Source organism: Aythya marila, assembly GCF_965140915.1.
Source record: "Aythya marila genome assembly, chromosome: 1".
In the NCBI taxonomy this organism is placed as follows: Eukaryota; Metazoa; Chordata; class Aves; order Anseriformes; family Anatidae; genus Aythya; species Aythya marila.
In genome coordinates, this window is record NC_139042.1 from 149394271 (window position 1) to 149412288 (window position 18018).

General features: G+C 42.9%; 1 protein-coding gene across 3 annotated transcripts in view; it reads left to right on the plus strand.

The window, feature by feature from the left end:
* The first annotated feature begins 213 nt into the window (after positions 1-213).
* TXNRD1 (thioredoxin reductase 1) overlaps positions 214-18018 on the plus strand; it is a 37202-nt gene continuing 19397 nt past the window's right edge. The window contains exons 1-5 of one of the 3 annotated variants that reach the window (XM_082765613.1): positions 214-288; positions 12313-12410; positions 14642-14764; positions 17435-17507; positions 17624-17743. In XM_082765613.1, coding sequence (XP_082621739.1) covers positions 14678-14764; positions 17435-17507; positions 17624-17743 — 280 coding nt within the window. In that variant the 5' untranslated portion in view covers positions 214-288; positions 12313-12410; positions 14642-14677. Of the gene's footprint in view, positions 289-10311; positions 10542-10900; positions 11294-12312; positions 12411-14641; positions 14765-17434; positions 17508-17623; positions 17744-18018 lie in introns of those variants that run through there. The other 2 variants (XM_082765614.1, XM_082765615.1) reach the window with 2 other exon arrangements.

The window sequence follows — 18018 nt, forward strand, 5'->3', positions numbered from 1 at the left end:
GGCGCTCAGCCCCATCCCACTCGGTGCTTCTCTTCCAGTTAGGGACATGAATTGCCACAAAAACACTTCTCAAACACCTGCAGCTCCCTCCTAACATCGGCCAGGCCCCGGCCCGGCTCCGCCTGGGCACCGCCAGGGGTCGCGCCAGGCCCGGGGCTGGGTCTAAGCCCGGCGCCATCGCGCTGGAGCCGGGCCGGGGGCCGAGGCGCGGCATGGGGGGCGCCCTGAGGAAGGGGCAGGCGGTGCGGCAGGCGCCCGAGGGCTGCCCGCAGGGGAGGCGCCCGGCAGGTAAGGGGCAGCCGCCGGGGGTCGTGGCCGAATCGCCGGGGGGTTGCGGTTGAGCTTGGGGGCAGCCAGCGGGGAAAAAGCAGCCCGCCGGAGTGAAAGCGTGGCTGCTCGAGGGGTGTTTTCGGCTCTGCCGAGTGCCAGGGAAAGGGGTCTGCCTGGAAAGCCCGAGTTACATCTTCGGTGTTTGAAGAGCACTGGAACGAAAGCGCCTTGGCAGCTTTCAGGTAACGCGTTTCAAGGGTTGTTTTGCGGAATGGGAATCGCCGGTGGCGTGGCGAAGAGCGGAGGTGGCTGTGCAGCGAGGGGCTGTGCGAGGCAGGAGCTGGCGAGGACACGAATGAGGTTTATAACCCTTTAAAAGTCTCGAAATGGGCTTATCGTTGTGGCCGCGTATTGCTTAGTAACTTTCTGTTGTACAAACAGAAAGGCATGGCACTGGAAACACTGGATGGTCTTCTACCTTAACACACAAGACTGAAGAAAAGATCATTTTCAAGCATTTGTCAAAAGCATCCAGTTGTCCCTGTGCTTCCAGGGTGATGCAGCTCCCTGAGAGCACTCAGGGTAACCCACAGCACTCACCCCATTAGGGAAGGTCCCTCACCTAATGCTGCCATTACCATGTTCCTATTAAGAGTAGAAATGCCCAATTTAGCTTTAAACCAGATACAGGTATGGTAGCACAGAGTTTGAGGCAGAATAAATATCTGTTTAGTTATACCCAACCCAGTTCCTCTGGACAACCGTGTATCTGCTGACACAACCTCAGAAAGGAAGCCTGCATCGTAACCAGCTATTGCAGCCTTGTGAATCTGAGTCATTTGGGCTAACCTGACTTAAAAGAACATATTGTTTGGGCTTCAATTTATACACTCTGCTGTATCTTGGTTTTTCAGTATAAGACGTTACTATTCCCTGCTACCCTTTCCACAATGCTGGGAGTGTCTTAATTCTGTAGTAAAGTTGCTTTAAACTCTGATGTTAAGCTTTATATTTCAGCATCTAGGCAGCTTTGCTTCTGGGATGGTCACATACGAGTGGATTATTCTGTTGAGCCCAATGAAGAAACAAGTCAAATATTTCAATATCCATCAAGGACAAGAGAAGAGGGGAGTTGTGGGTGGTGTTAAAAGAGGTTAAATAAGAAGATTAAAAACAAATAATTACTGAAATGCAAATAGTGACGTGTAATTTACTTGAAAACTGAAACATAATTCAAATAAGCTAGTTACTCATTGTTTAAATGCCTCTGAAACAGGGACTATCTTAAATTAACTTTCTATAGTTAGTCATACCAGGGAGTGGGTTGGTTTTGATTGATTTATTTATTTTTACCTCTACGTACATCTCTCAGACAAGGTGCATTTAAACTTGTGCCTCCTTTCAGTAGCAGGAGGAAGAAATTGGGTCATTCCTAGCTTTAAGAATTTCTTAATTACCTTCTGGATCTTTTCCCACCTTTCCACCATTTTAGCAATGGGAATAATAAACTCAGAGTTTTGAATGCACTGAAAGACCTAAAATGGTGTTTGACAAAACCAAAAAGTAGTAAGCCAGTAATGAGAGAAACTGGCAAGGAGAATGATGGCTATTGTAGGAAAAAGTAAAAATTCTAAGATAAAATGTGTATATATGTTTTGTGTACCATAGCTATTTAAAACATTCTCTTGTCCTTAGCTTGTGCTTTTAAGATGGTTATCCTACAATCCTCAAATAGTATTTAGTTTACTTTACCAGTTTCATTTCAAATAAGCAGTATTTATGACGCACTTTGTGGGTGTTAAGGTATGAAAATTGGAAATAACTCAGAAGATAATGCTTTTCCTGACTTCTTGTTAATTTGTCTTCACACAGGTTAGGGTTTTTAGTGTGTTATTAAACCGACACATTATTGCAAAGAAGGAATCATGAGAAATACCAAAACTGATGGTCAAGTTTCACATCTCAGAATTGAGATATCCTGACTTGCAGCTTTTGCCTTATAAAAATATACTGAAATGTACTGTTTGTTCCTGCAGGACTCCTCAAGTGCTGTTTTCCCCCCCAGCCCAGATCCTCATGCTAGATGAATTTTGAGTGGCTGTGTTTTCAGTTCAACTTACGCACAAGTCAAACTGAAGTTGCCCAGCTCCTTTCAGGACAGGGCACTTGGGACACAGCACATACCCCGGTGGACCTGGAAAGGTCTAGTGGACTTGGAATGGGATTTGGGTTGGATTCTAGCAAGTAAATTAACAAAGTATTGTTCAAATCGTTGCTGCTTGTTTCTGGTGCTAATATGAGAGGTCCTAGCTCTGCGCTGGGCTAACAGCACTGGTGGTTATTGAGTTGCACCGACATTCACGTGTGGTGAACATGTGAGTAATGAGGCCCCAATTTTTAAAAAATTATTTCTGTAGTATTTCCTGCAAATGTTTGACCATATAATTTGCCTGTGAACTGCTCAGGTGTAACAATAACAAATGTGTCATCGCACCCTTTGTGGAGCAGACTTGGCTCCTGGAGGTGACACCATGGTTGCCCATGCTCTTCCTTCTCCCCTTTTTCACCAGTATGGCACCCCCTTGATTTCCACTGTGACTGGGAGCAGTGCTTGCCCCTCACAATGTACTGTACTGGTCCTCTTTATTCCAAGGCCATTAATATGGTTTCTCTGTTTCCAAGACTTTTTTGGAGAGAAGCGGTGGCTTGTTCCTGTCTGAAGGCTGTTCCTTCATTAAGCCTATCTTGGACATCCCTTGGTAGGATGTCTTACTGTCTGTTCGGCTGTGCTTGCTGAAAGCAAACCAAGTACCAGATGAAATAATGCACTATGGCTTAATTCAGTAGGTTGGATTGATAACTTATTCTCCTTTTTTTCATTGATTTAAAGTGAGTGAACTTTACACCTGCTGTCTCCTGAGAAAGCTCTGTCTTTGATGCCTCCTGTATTTTGCTATCTGCCTGTTGAATGGACGCACAGCAGTGGCATAAAGCTACACCAGAGGAGGTTCAGCCTGGACATTGGGACAAATCTCGTAACTGTGAGGGTGGTCAAACACTGGAGCAGGCTTCTTAGCGAGGTGGTCAGTGTTCAAGAGGCATTTGGACAACGCCCACAATAATATGCTTTAACTTTTGATTAGCCCTGAAGTGGCCAGGGAGTTGGACTTTATGGTCTCTGTAGGTCCCTTCCAACGAAACCATTCTATTCTAGTGCAGCTGCCTTCCATTCCGTAGCACCTGGACTTGGGTATTTCCTGAGAAATTCTTTTTCAGATCTTGTTTTCCTCATTCATACTTTTCAATAACCTCCTTTCTGAACGCGGTGTCATGTTGCACGTCTTCCTGGAAAAGCCGTCCTTTGACTTGCCAAGCCGTACCTGATGTTTTCTCTCTTTCCTCATCTCCAGCTTGGCTTACTTTCTGTTTTTCTTCTAAAAAAGCTCACAGCAGTTGCTCTCCTCAGCTTATTGTCATTGCTGTTTGTACTCTCCATGCCTTGTACTGCCGTAGTCAGACTTATCTGTGTTAAACCCCGTGTGACCCCTGTTTTTGTTGGCTGCTCCAACTCTATCTACCAAGCACTTTTATTTGCATACCTTTTTTTTTTTTTTACTGTGTGCTTCTTCCTTTTGTATTTGTATCTCCTGCAATTAGAATCTTTAAAGTAGTGTCTGCAGATAAGATTTTGTCTCCCTTCTAATGGTGCATGTCCTTTTCTTCCCTTGGTGCTATTACTTGGCGTGGGATAGAAAACAGTAGGAGCCTATTCTAGCGTAGTCCTGAGCTTTTAAGAATGTTGTAAAATTTCAAGGAGTAAACTGAGATATCTTCTTACTTCATCTTCTGCAGTAGCAAACTTGCCTGTTTTGCTCAAAGAAGGCATCGTTTGGCACCGCTGTCTCCCGCGTGTTCTGGCACTGCGTTCCCACTGTGGCAGTAAGGAAGCTCTCTACTTCCTTAACTCCACCACTGTTTGCACAGCCTGACACAAAGCAAGCACGCTCCTGTGCGTTGTTTCTCACTGCATGAATGTGAGCTGTTTGTTGTTTTCCACCCATCCTGCACAACCTTTTCCAGTCAGACCTTTGTTGGAATCTGCATGCGGCAGGTTGGTGGTGGGTTGCAGCAGGTACGTAGCAGGAGAGGTTTGAGGGCAAGGATCTGCTGGGTTGTGCTGTTCTGTTCAGCTCGTAGAAATGCAATGTCATTGCTCGCTGTGCTGCTACAAGCAGGAATAAATTGTTCCACCCAAGTTCTTCTGTTTTTCAAGGACAAGAAAAGTTGGTTACTCTGGGTTAAAAACAAGTGCTTCTTTCCTCCTATTAAAAACCCTGCTCAGATTAAAAACAAATATGTCAGGCATCCAAGCAAAGAACCCAAATTCACTTCACAGATTAATAACTGCTTTAAACTTTTTGCATGTTGTGGGAGATCATCTGCAAAACCTTTGTGTTTCCTTTAACCTTGCTCACTTTTAATATTGACTTGTTTGGCAAAAAGAATGATTCTGGGTGGGATGTTTCCCTCCATTTTTTGATGTTTTGTATGACTCAAACACAACCCTAATTACAAAGAGATGTATGGAGCTGGATAAATGGTTTTAACTGTGGTAGAAACAGTAAAGGCATGGCTGGTGGCGGTAAGGTCTAATGAATGGCAGACTACCAGGAGATCCTGTTCCCAGCCCTGCTGAGTACTCACCCTGCTGAGTTTCACCTCCCAGTGCCTCAGGTGCCATACTTGTTAAAGTGTGGCTGGTGGTACTTCCTCCTCTAGCAGCAGAGTATTAATCACAGTCTGTAGCGGCCACAGGAATTTCCAGAAAAAAAAAAAAATCAGGAAGCTCAGCTTTTGCAGGTCATCCCAAATGAAGGGTGAGCACAGCGAGAATGATACACCTACAGGTAGTCATACCAGAAATCAGCTTCCTTTGTTTTGATTTGGATTACTCAACGCATTAGACTACTAAGGGTAAATCCAAAAGCAGCTGGGATTTTTGGTGGGAATAGGCAAAGCTGCATGTTAAAAGTTACTGGTGCTCTCAGGTGATGATTTCCATGAAGGCTGCATGTAATTTATATGGGATGTTAGAAGTTTTACTAAAGTTCCAAAGCCAGAGAAGGTTTATCCTGGGTTTTTCATAACCTATTTAATTTAGCTCACAGTGAAATAACATGGAATAAAATGAAAGGTGGAATTGTTCAAAGATACCTAACTCATTTAGCGTTACTTGCCTTTTTACTAAGGAAGAGAGAGTCTGAAGTTTACCTCTGGTTAATGTACGCAGCTGGTTCTGTTTCAGCCAATAGTTTATACTGTAGATGCTCTAGAAATATTTGAGGTTAGCATGTGATGTTATGCTCACAGAAACATCCCTATTAATGCTAATTAGAGCAACCTCACTAAATCCTATATGGTTTACTGTAAACAGTTACATAAGAAGACTTTCTAAGATAAGTAGCAATCAGTGGTCTTACACTGCCAAAGGCTTTGGTGGTGTGAGAGCTATTAGGGAAGTCTGTGTGAAAACCTGGATCTTCTTGGAGTGGGCTGTCAAGTTCCCTAATTTTTATGGCAAAAACGTGTCTCAAGGCTTTTCGTCACAAGCCATGGAGCATGATGCTGTCCCTGCTGAAATCAGTAAAGCAAAATACTTTGTCACATTACAGTTGGACTTGGTGGCACTGCTGCATGGACACTTAGAAAAATAGAAGGAAAAGAAGTGACTGAAAGTAGGAGTTGCTTCTTTTGCTAGGACCTGAGGTCATTTTCAGAAGCTCTTTTGCACACTGTCAGGATGGGACAGAGAATGGCCTGCAGTGCCTGGTTGTGTGCAGGCAGAGTAGGAGATATTTTGGTGTTGAGCTGCTTGCATTACATTAGCAACTCTTCTCGTTCTTGGATGCAAAGTTGGTGCCTCGCAGTCTGCTCATGATACAAGGTTGACCCATCCTGAGTCAAAAGCAGACTGAAGGAATTTGCTCAGTTGGTCCCCAGATGCTCATTAGAAAACTGAGCTGAAAGGAGAGAATCTCATCACTTAGGGCCTTCATTCAAGCAAGAGCTTTTGAAGGGGCATCGAGAGCTTTGAATCCGACCCTCAGAGAGAAGTCACGAAAACGTCTTTTGTGTGCTGCAGCATTCATCATTCCTCTGTCAAGATCTATCTTTGTCTTGTCTTGGTTTTGTAATTCTTGCTTTGCTAGGTAGAGGTTTGTTTAAAAGTTCTGAGCACACTTCTATTGTTCTTTGAGAAAACAGAGCTATGAAGCGTTCCATCATTTCCTATCTTGTTCTTAGGTTAATTGCATTTAATTTGCTGGGGATAATTACATTTTTTTCTCCTATTGCTTAGAACTTAAGTTGAAAAGCACTCAGAAGAAAATTCGTATCTACATGTTTTTTCCACTTACGAAAATGCTTTTAAATGCCTTTTTTTCTGCCCAGATAGTTGTGATAAAAAGGAATTTATGCTTTCATGAAGGACATAGGTGTTTTGGGGTAACACTATGGACTAGATTCTTCGTTAACAGAAATCTGTGCTAAAATAGAGCCCCCCACTTTCTGTTAATGTAGCTGTGTTTCAACCAAGTGCAAAGTTGTGTTATTCCACGTTATGTCTTGATGTTGCTCTCCATCAAGCTATGCTTTATTTAAATGGAAGAAGTCTTATGCTCGTAGGTGTAAAAAGTGGATTAGGAAGAATACAATTCAAACTAAAGCGCTTTGCGACAGCATACTATATAGATATAGATACCATAAAAAAGTACAGAAAACTTCACGTTTCTTAGGAGAATATGCTTTGCTCTTTTATTTGTAAGTCTTGAAGCTTGATGGGTTTTGGTTTCAACAGGGAGTGAGAATCCAACTATGTCCGAAATTCCTGGTTCACCTTTGCTCTTGAATTCAGTAAGTTTAGGGCAATGAGTGTTGAAAAGGACTTCAGAGGGCCAGGTTACACATCACAGTCTTTTGGGGATGTTAGGGCTGGCTTGGATCTACTCTTTTATATCGATAGCCAGTAATTGCAAGGAAAACTGTAATTACTCAATGAAGTAACTCACACCAGTGGGATTAAGGATTTACTAGTGGGACATGGAGAGAGCATAAAGCCAAGGTCCTCTTAAAGCCAAGAAAACCTGTGCATCTGCTTTCTGGAGAGATGTTTCCTATGAGAACCAGTGCGAACACGTAAACACCTTTGGGGCATTTCAGCAATATGTCAAGTCACTGCTGTTTTCTAGGCTTCCACATATGGTGCTGCTTTGTGCTATGTGAAGAATGCACGCGTGGGAAGCTGGCAGATAACAGAACAGACCTGTGATCCAGGGAGAAAAGGAGGGAAGCCTGCCATGGGCAGAGATGCCACCCACTAGATCAGGTTGCTCAGGGCCTCACCGACCTGGTCTTGAACAGTTCCAGGTATGGGGCATCCACAGCTTCCCTGGGCAGCCTATGCCAGTGCCTCACCACCCTCTGAGTGAAAAATTTTCTCTTAACCTCTAATCTTAATCTTCCCTCTTTAGTTTAAAACCACTCTCCCTTGTCCTATCACTATCTGCCCTTGTAAAAAGTTGCTTTCCATCTTTTTTATAAGCCCACTTTAAATGCTAAAGGTTGCAATGAGGTCTCCCCAGAGCCCTCTTTTCTCCAGCTCTCTCAGCTTGTGTCTCTCCTCTGGACCTGCTCTAACAGCCCCCCATCCTTCTGGTGCTGGGGGCCCCAGGCATGTATGCAGTGCTCCAGACAGGAGCTCGGGGGGGGGGGGGTTACGATCCCCTCCCTCCACCTGCTGGCCACTCCTCTGCTGGTGCGTGTAGGTGGGAAAGCTGAAGGAGGCAGTTTTCTTAAACTTCTGGGTTTTGACGCGTTGATATTTGACATTTAGGAAAAACAAAGATCTTATCTAGCAGTGTAATTTCTGTGCAGTGATGATGACACATGGTGTTTTACCCATCTTTAAGGACAAGCAGCCAATTTCAGAGAGAAGGCTAGAGGTGCTAGTACTAGGGTGTAGCATATATCCTGGTCCTGCGTGTAGGCAGCAGGATTCAGGGCTCGCATATACCAGCCTTCAGTAGTAGCAGTCACTCACTCAGTGCTCGCTTCTGATTAACAGTGCTCGTCAGTGGGCGCTGAATTCTGTGTGTATAAATGATGTCAGGATGGTTTGTCTTCATGTTAGTGACTTAGTGTGGGATCAGACTTTGGCAGTGTACAGGTGGGGAGGCAGATGTACCTCTAAGCTATCTTTAAACTTCCTCTGACGGGGCACCCAGGTGCTGAATCAGCTCTTGGAAGGAATGAAAATCGCCACAGGGCTGCTGGTTTACCCTGTCAAAGGTAACGGTGGTTTTTGGCCAGGATCACTAGAGCACAGCACACGCAGTCCTTATCTTAGCAAGCCCTGACATTTCTACACCAGCCAGCTCAGTTGCTTCTCTTGGCTAGCTGTAAGGCTGCTCTGTGTCTCTGGCACAGTAAAAAATTAAAGCGTGTGAGATAAGTTGAGGGTCTAACTTATACCACTGGCTCATCAAAATATAGTTTCTACTTATCATTTTTTTAATTTCTCATCCCCTGATCCTGAATCTCTTGAAAGTACAGGTGCATTGTGACTCCTCTGGGGTAAAGCCAGTTTAAGAGGCTTTCATCCTTTCCTGCCTTCTGCCCCACGTTTTTTTTCCTTCATAGTTTCACTGGTTCAGCTGATGGCAGGGCAACCTCTCAGCGTGGATTTGTGACACGATCCAGGCTGGAGGCATGCATATTTTAAAGGTTTGGGTTTTTGTTGTAATCTGGATCACATAATGGCTTCATTGCCCATCACTTCCAAATATTTGAGCTTGTGCAAGCGGGGAGGTAGTGACCTGTGCTGAAAGGGCAGAAATGAGCAGGGAGAAGGAAAAGCTGAAACTTTCTCCACCTACAAAGCTAACTTGAGCAAAAGGTAAATCTTCGTTGTCGTATGAAACATCCTGCATTCCTCAGCTGCCTGGGGATAAGACTTTAAAGCAAGCCACATGACTCTTTATAAGCGTTACAAAATTAGAGGCATCTCCTACATTACCGAAGACAGCTATTTTTTAATTACACGATTTTGTTAAAAATATTGCGAAGTTCCTTCTCGTTAATAATGGCCTCTGCGTGACATACAGAATCCGGCTAAATCACCACATACTTCTGCCTTGAAGCACCTCAGGCTACTTCACTGCGAGCAGTTGCAAGGCCTGGGCTTTCTGCTTAGCCCCACGTGCTGCCCGTGCGGCTGGTGAACACTTCAGCAGAACAAGGCAGTTCTTATCCCGGAGTATTTTTGCTCACGAAGCGGGTCTGGGCTGTTCTCTAGGGCTTGTCAGGTTCCTCTGTGGTCAAGGCCTTCTGAAACCAGCTGTGCCTTTCTTCACCCCCCGCCAGGAGTTACACAAGTCTAAAGTTCAGAGGCCAGGCCTCCGTACCAGCATGAACTTTGGTTCATGAGGAAGCTCCCTCCCAGTAAGGATATGAGTTTAAAACACTACAGTTCATTCTTTCTTGATCTGCATGAGAAGTGGTAGTGAGGCCTAGCGTGGTCTGTGTCAGAAATTTATTCAGGTAAATGCTAGAAAGGCAGTTTCTTGGCTGATTTAACAACCTGCTGAGCCAATCTAGCAGTTTTGCTGGCACCAATGAGAGAAATCCTGCTGCCTCCTCTTCCTCTGCTCTGGTCAGTGTGGATATACTGGCTCCCTTGTACCAGCTGTGTCACTCGGGGGATCCTCCTGTGAGGGGAGGGACCTGGTTAGCCTGGTCAAAACCCGCCCATGTTTTCTCTTCTCCTGGGTTAGTGCATTGGTTTAGCTCGTGTAAGGGTCTGTTGGCTGCCAGAGCTGGTGCCAAGCATGTGGACAGAGTATAGAGGCAGGAAGGAGAAGAAAAAACAGCATGGTGGAAGAGAGTAGCCTTAGACCCGAGAAGGTTTATCCCCTTCAAAAGCAGTGCCTTGGTGCCTCAGCTCACCCCACATCAAGGAGCACTTGGCAGGCAGTAGGGGAGGTGACACACAGCAGCCACCACCTGGATTGGGACTAACAAAAGCCAAAAAGTGACAGTGCAGAGCTGGAGCCTCGCTGGATCCTCCTGAGGTAGCCACAAACTGCTGCAGGTTTGCTGAAGGCAGTGCTGATGCCGGCCAGCAAAGAGAATAGCCCCTCGTGTTGCATATCTCAGAATGGTCCAGAGCAGCTCGCTGACCCAGGTGGAGTTCAGCAATCTCAGCCTGAGGAATGGTATCTGCTGATCGATTTCTGGAAGGCATTGATTCACCAGCGGTGGCTGTTATAATTGTCGTTAATGGATGGACTTTTACGGGGAGCCAGCACATGATGCTAAAGTGTTTTTTGCTTTGTCATTCTGTCTGTGGCAAATTGCCCGGGCCAACAAGGGAGAGGCCCCTAGCAGTAAGAACCTGCAGACAAAAGTCTTTCAAGTTTCTGCCAGAGGTTACGGTTGCCTTTGGGTTTTGGGGCCCTTGGTAAAGCTGTGAACCTCTAGCAGAGATCTGCCTGAAGATAGAGGTGCTTATATAAATGTCTGTGTTGTCTAACTAGTAGGTTTTTATCTGATTTAAGATACAATTTTACATGAACATTCCTGAGGCTGTTCAGACTTGTAGGAAAAAACTACAAGACTTCAGTTGCTTTAGGTACCCTCAGGACTGTAGCTTTGATAATGTATTGAAGAAAAATTCCTCCGATGTGCAGATGGTGACCAGTGTTCAAGCCTGTGTTTTCGCTTTTCCCGGGTGTGTCTGTGTGTACATGCAGACATGAATTCCTGGGTTCTTTCCCCAGGCTAGAAGAGGCCAAGAATTCTCCATCATTAATATTGCTATTAACTCTTGTGTAATGACTCAGATCTTTAAACCCCTTTGTCAACATCAGTCGAGTTACTCTTCCTAACACCTTTGTGAGATAGAGGGATTTTATCACCAAGCTGCAGAAGGGAAAACCAAGACAGCAAGCTTACAAACCAGTTTTCAGTGAGTGCCTTTTTGTGTTTGTGTGCGTCTGGGTGAACACTCTTCAGATTTGTGGGCTCCCTGCCCAAGGAATGTCTACACGCTCAGTGTGTCTGTTTGTCTAGCTATGGGCACGTGTCAGAGTTTGTTAATTAGTGATGGCTGTGCAGTGTGAAGGATGTATGTGACAAACACAAACAAGTGTGTACTGACCCATTTGTTGGAAATGAAGGTTAGCATAACTCAGAGTTATGTATAGGAAGGCAGAGCTGATAGTGGCTTCCAGTCATATATCAGATTTTTTTTTTTGCCATGCAATGCCTAGTGAAGTATCACCATGTATAGAGATGTTATTTTTTTCATGCTGCTAATATTTTACCTTTTCTGTAGGATATCCTTATCAGTTGTGACCAGTGAGTCGGCACAGATCTTTTCCAGACTTTTGAAAATGCTTATTTAAAGGATTTCAAAGGAGGAACAAACTCTGTAAGGCAGAAATTATTTGGAGGGAGAAGAGGGGGGCTGCATGGGGGAGGGGGGAAAAAAATGTGATTATATCATTAAAGATTTGAGAGAAATTTCCAGGGGAACTAATTGAAAGAGCAAAATGGGAACTTGTAATTCACTTTAAAATAGTTAGACTGAAAAAATGGTAGCACAACAGCACTAAAAAGTCACTTTCTGAGTAAGAAAAGCAGAAATCACCGTTTTGCTTTTAGACTGAAGTTGCGGGCTTAGCCACAGCAGATCGTATTTCCTTGCTTTGTTTCAGGCATCTGGTCAGATTGGCAAAACGTCCTGGAATCCCAGCCAGTTCTCGTATGGGATTTTTCTTAAAGACAAAAATATAGCAAGTCATCCTAACGTTGCAAATGACTCATCAGTTGCCTTAGGAAACACTCCCCTGAGACAGGCGTGCTGCTGATGAGGAAGTGATGAAGCTGCCAAGGCCACTCCCCCGGACAATTTCGCTTCAGGAGCACAACCTACATAAAGGGCGCCACTCCAAACACTACATTGTTTTGTCCTTTATTTCACAGAGAGTGCACAGAAGCTGCAAGAAGTAACCACAGAGACTTCACAGCCAGGTGTTTTTGTGCAAGAGAAGCAAATAGGAGGTCATGAGAAATCTTTAAAGGTAGGGGGACATGCATTTTAAACTCTGTAATTTAGTTTTGGCGTGAAAAAATAAGAAGAATATAAACTTAAAAGAAAAATTACAGTTCTTGGGAGAAGAAAGGAGGAGATACATTCTCAGTATGGGGTCGCAGTCCTGATTCATGGTCAGGAACAAGTTGCCCCCTTAAACGGGAAGCAAAGCTTGTCCATATCCTGGCTGTTTTAGAGTGGAGTTCTAGGAGGTGGTTTCATCAGGGAAGGTTATAATCTACTATGTGTGATCTAAGCTTTTAGTATGTTTTCATCAAGAGCTTATGGAAAATGAGCCAAACAATGGGTTTGTTCCATTGAATGGAAACAAAAAAAAAAAATAAAACAAAGCTAATGGTTCCACCATTGATGGAATAAAAGCTGAAGCTTCTTAATCCACATGTAAAAATACAAAGCATTTTTTCCTAAAAAGGAAGATTTAAAAAAAATTGGCATTATGAGCAGTGATTTAAGCAAAATCCATGAGTAGATATTGTAGTTTCTTTATACTTTACATCTGTACACATCGTAAAGATGCGATTCTTGGTAGTTGGGTCTGATGACTGCGTGGGAGGTAAGTTTGAATCTGCCCTTAAGCTTCACACCGTCCTGTTGTCGCTGAGCGAACAAGAGGGCATACTTCAGAAATGAACAACGTGCTTTCTCTTGTTCTCTGTCCCTAAATAAGAATAAAGTGAAACCGCACACCATAATGCGATACATGCTCCTTTTTTAGTCTTTCTGATTGCAGTGGGAAGCTTGTCTGATGACTGTTAGAAAAATAGAAAAAAGGAGAACTGAGTGCAGACAAGATTCAGTGGCAGGGTTATATGTTGGGGTGACAGAGCGGGAAGAGAAAAGGAAGGAAGACAAGGTATTTTTGGATGTTTTCACAGAAACGACAGATGTCTTCGAGGTTTTGGTTTTTACTAATAACATGCTGGTTATGAAAGACTAATACGAATGTAACTTCCTACAGGCAGAAGTAGAGTCTGAATTTTTGCTGAAATTACTGTGTGGTCTGGTGGAGTGTCAGGGATTTTTTGTCGCTGATACAGATGCACTGGCACCAGTTAATGCTTGGAGAGAGGGACTAATCTAACCTCAGAGAAAGGCAGTTGTAGAATGGCTTGAGCTCAAAGGGAAGCTTAATGCAAAACAAAATTTAGACAAGAAGAGAGGGAAAACGTCTCTGTTTTCTTGTGTTCTATTTACCATGGCAGAAACACTTGAATAAAAGTGACCAGATTTGTAAAGTGACGTAGTGAGGTTTCTTTATTTACTTTTTTTTTTTTTTTGTTAAGTCTTAAAAGTTTTATCATGTGTTCAGTTGATACTCAGTGATTTGTATCAGTTGAGGCATCCCGTGTTTACTTACTCCAAATCTTGTTGGGCATTTTGAGAGGCATTGAGAATTTTCCCAGCAACTTGAAGGACCTGAGGGTCTGAAGTCCTGATTCATTGGAACTCCACAGTTTGAGTACGAAGAATCATTTTAGAAAAAGTATAAGAAGATTAATGTAATGTTCTGTGTGGCACAGAGCGGTCAGAATGCATTTTAGGACTTAGGGGATTATTTTCCTGTGGTTGTAGTCATCTGATCCAAAAAAAAAAAACAAAAACAAAACCTCTCAGAAACTTTAGTGATCACACTTGATTTGTTTGATTCCAAAGTTAGCTACTGTGATAATCTAGTTATGTTAAAAAAAATGTCGTTTTCAGAAAGTATTTTCTTCAGATAGTTCTGTTCATTCAGCTGGTAAGGCTGGTAATTGCAGATTGTTATGGTGTTGCATATTGTTGTATTTTCCTACTCATATATGCAGCAGGAGGGGAAAAAACTAATTAGGGAAGTCCAGGGCAGATGAAAGCAATAAAATAAATCCATAGAATGCCTGTGTCAGCAGGTATGCATCTCATCCTGGTGCCCACAGTGTGAGGAGGCACTGGGGTTGTGGCGATGCGGAAGACGAAGCTCTGCAAGGAAACCCAGGTCTCCAAAGAACAAGGAAATTCATAGTTTGGTATCTAATAGGTACTGAGCTATCCAACAATGGATTAAGAAGATGAAGATTTAAAAAGCTAATCAAGAGCAGAGCTGAGAAAATACAGATGCACTTACATTCCCATATCACAATATTTGCTGCTGAAAATGCTCATTTTTAAGCACCATGGGTAATGTTTCAATATTCTCTAATCCTTTTTGCTTTCTCTGTTCAGGCACATAAAGAAGGCAATCCTCAGAGTCTGCTGGAAATGAACGGGCATACAGCGGCGCCCCATTCCTACGACTATGACCTCATTGTCATCGGTGGGGGCTCAGGCGGTCTGGCCGCTGCCAAGGTACGGGACAGAAAATACAGATTCACACTGCCCTTTTAAGTGGGTGGCTGACATCCTCAGCACCTTGGATCTGGATATCTTGAACACTTGTAGAAACAATTCTGCCTGTTCAGCAGGAGTTCTTTTGAAGTTACCTCCAGGTTAAAGACAGTCTTCTCCATATCATAGGTATAGAATACAATAGTATTTTCCATATGTTCAGAAGCAGAAAAACATTAAAATGTCATGGTGTACATTTCAGTGGAGTGAAACTTGGTTCCCCTGTATGCCCACAGGTCAGAGATAATGCTGTTAGAAGCCAGAAGTTACTCATCTTAACAGAGTGAGAGTGCACAGCTGTGGTGGATTGTAACATGCAGGATGTCTGTAATCTATATCGGTAGTTTGTCCATCAATAAGGCACTGTTGTCGTGGCCGAGGATGAAAGATAAGATCTACAAAAATTCAGAGGACCTGGAAAGAGAAGTTTTCAGGGTCTAGGGGTGCTTAATATGAAGGAGTAAAAGAGAACTTGCAGGAATGCAAAACCGGCTTGGACTAATGAAAAGCCATCTGTTGAAATTCCCATTAGGAGGCTCCTTTGCTTTGCTGTATGCATATGCGAGGTTGTGAGACTGTAGCTGCGGTGATTATTGCATCATTTCTCGGCTGTGGGATGGAAAAGGTGTGGGGCTAGAGATAAATTACCTTATTCAGCATATAAATTATATTGCCTCTTAGTGTACTCATGTGATTGTGGAGCAAAGGACGGTAGATCAATAAAGTCACCATTGCTATCAGTAGTCATGTGTGTGTTTCAAAACAGCTTCGTTAAGTTGAAATGAAGCTGTTTTATGTGGGTAGGCTTCTGACTAATACTTAGTTTATTCAGTATTTTTAGTGCTTTAAAAATCAAAACAAAACAAGAACAACAAAAAACAACCATACAGCTCTTGTACCAAGTTCCGGATATCTACAGCAATTTAACTAGGTTGATTACATGTTTGTTTTTCATTATAACACATGCAATATTGTGTGAACAACTTCCCCTTCCTCTCCATACGGTGCTCAGAGCTTTTTATTTTGGAGGCTTGTCCCCACAGTGAGTGCCAGTGCTGCCAAGCTGACTCTGAGCAGCACAGCCACAGACCCAGATCAAAACTGCCAGGCCACCACCAGTTCACAGAGAACAGCTCCAGCCCTAAGCAACCTTTGTGTTCACAGCACATTGCACTAAATCCAGCAAGGTCTGAAAGCCTACAGGGCAAGTTTTGTTACTGTGGGCTTATCACCGTGCAGATGTGGTTCTATCTGTTTGTGATCTCTATTGAGGTGGCAGTACAGTGCTGTGCTCTGTTATGTACAGCTCCATCTAGCTGAGTGTCAGCTTGGGAATGGTGCGTTCTGGTTAGACAGCTAACGCCGGTAATGTGCTTTCAAACTGCTGTTTGAAAGAGTTGTTGTTGTAAGGAAGCATTAATAACACATCTAAATCCCTAAGCACCTTTCTGAGAAACTTTATCAAAGGTGCTGCTAATGCATAAAGTGAGCCTCTTGGCCAACCTTGATCTTTAATTGGAAGCAGAAATTTCATACGTTAACATTTTCTTAAGTTGTCTATAGCCTATGTTGTTTGAAATATGATTTGTGTTTTGCATGAAATGAGATGCATTTAAAATTGAAATTTTGATTGTCAACTATTTGGATTAACGAGTCTTACTAGTAATCTAATGCTGAAAGCTATCCAACTCCTCCCAAACCAAACCCAAGGCCTTAGGGTAATGTCCTGTGCCTATAGTTGCTATTACATGTCTGAGAATTTATCAGGTGATGCAGCACAGTTGTGGTTATTCAAAGTACCAAAGCTATTTTGCTGCATCTCGTGGAGGAATCTTTTGTTTCTCAGTTCTGTAGTGCTTAAGTGTCTTTCTCTGGTACCAGTTATTACCATGGATTTTTGCCTTTCTCTTAAAAAAGCACAAAGGGAATACTGGAGTCAGTGTAAAAATTCCATTTCTCAGAATCATGCACACACATTGCTTCTATATTTGCTAATGAAACTTCTCAGGGGAGTTATCATAAAATAAATCATTGCTTTTCCGGAACAGATGACATCTGTGCATCCTGAAAGTCGAGTCAGGGTGCCACATGTTGACTAGGGTGAAGAGCAAGACCTCATCCTGACAACTGTGTATTGTACACAAAATTGAGTGTTTCTTTTCTACAAGGAGAAAGACTGGATGAGTGTAGTGGTAATGCTTGGCCACGTGAATGCTGATGTCATTGTGTGATGTGGTTTCGAACAAACATTTGAGGAACCATCTATGAATGGAAAACCATATTAATGAAGAACTTGTTAAATATATTAAAAGCAAATGTCATGTTGGGAAATATTGTAAACATAATGATGGGATGGAGGCGAGAAGAGGTCTGACTCCCAGAGTCCTTGATCAACTGGTGCCATGCTCATGTTTAGCAGAGTAAATGCCTGTTTTTCCCCTTCATCTTTTTTTCCTACCGACTGCACAGACTAATTCTGAAGATTAATGGCTGTCTGGCTGTTCTCTTGCAAATCATTCATTATTGCTTAATTAAAAGTCACAAAGCTTTTCATCAATGCATGATGTTATCATCTACTCCAAATTTAACCTCTAATATTTAGATACATGTCTTATTTAATTTGTTTTGCAGGAGGCTGCCAAATATGGAAAGAAAGTGATGGTGCTGGATTTTGTCACGCCTACGCCTCTGGGAAATTCATGGGGTAAATTTTTCTTCATTGCAAATTTGTTATAAGGGAGCATTATTTACTAAGAGTCTGATTGTTCTTTGGGATCAGCCACACAGATGTGAAAAATGCATTCTGTGCCTTTCTCTCAGGTCTTGGAGGAACTTGTGTAAATGTGGGCTGTATACCTAAAAAATTGATGCACCAGGCAGCTTTACTGGGACAAGCCTTGCAAGATTCACGCAAATTTGGATGGCAGTTTACAGAAGAAGGTACAGAAGGAGAACTTTTTTTTTTTTTTTTTTTTTTTTCACTTTTGTCATTTGTGCTGAAAATCCATAGGTTCTTTTCACAGTCAAGTGTTTGTTGCACTTATGTGCTGGCTTTAACAATGTTAGGCAACTTCAGAGTGACTACGCATAAGCTTAAGTGCTTTTCAAGTTTAGAGCCACAGGACTTACTGCCTTGCAGCACTTGATCTGTTTTTAATATGTTCTCATTGTGTCAGTGTTTGATTTATTCACACTGCTCTGTGAATAAAAGCAGT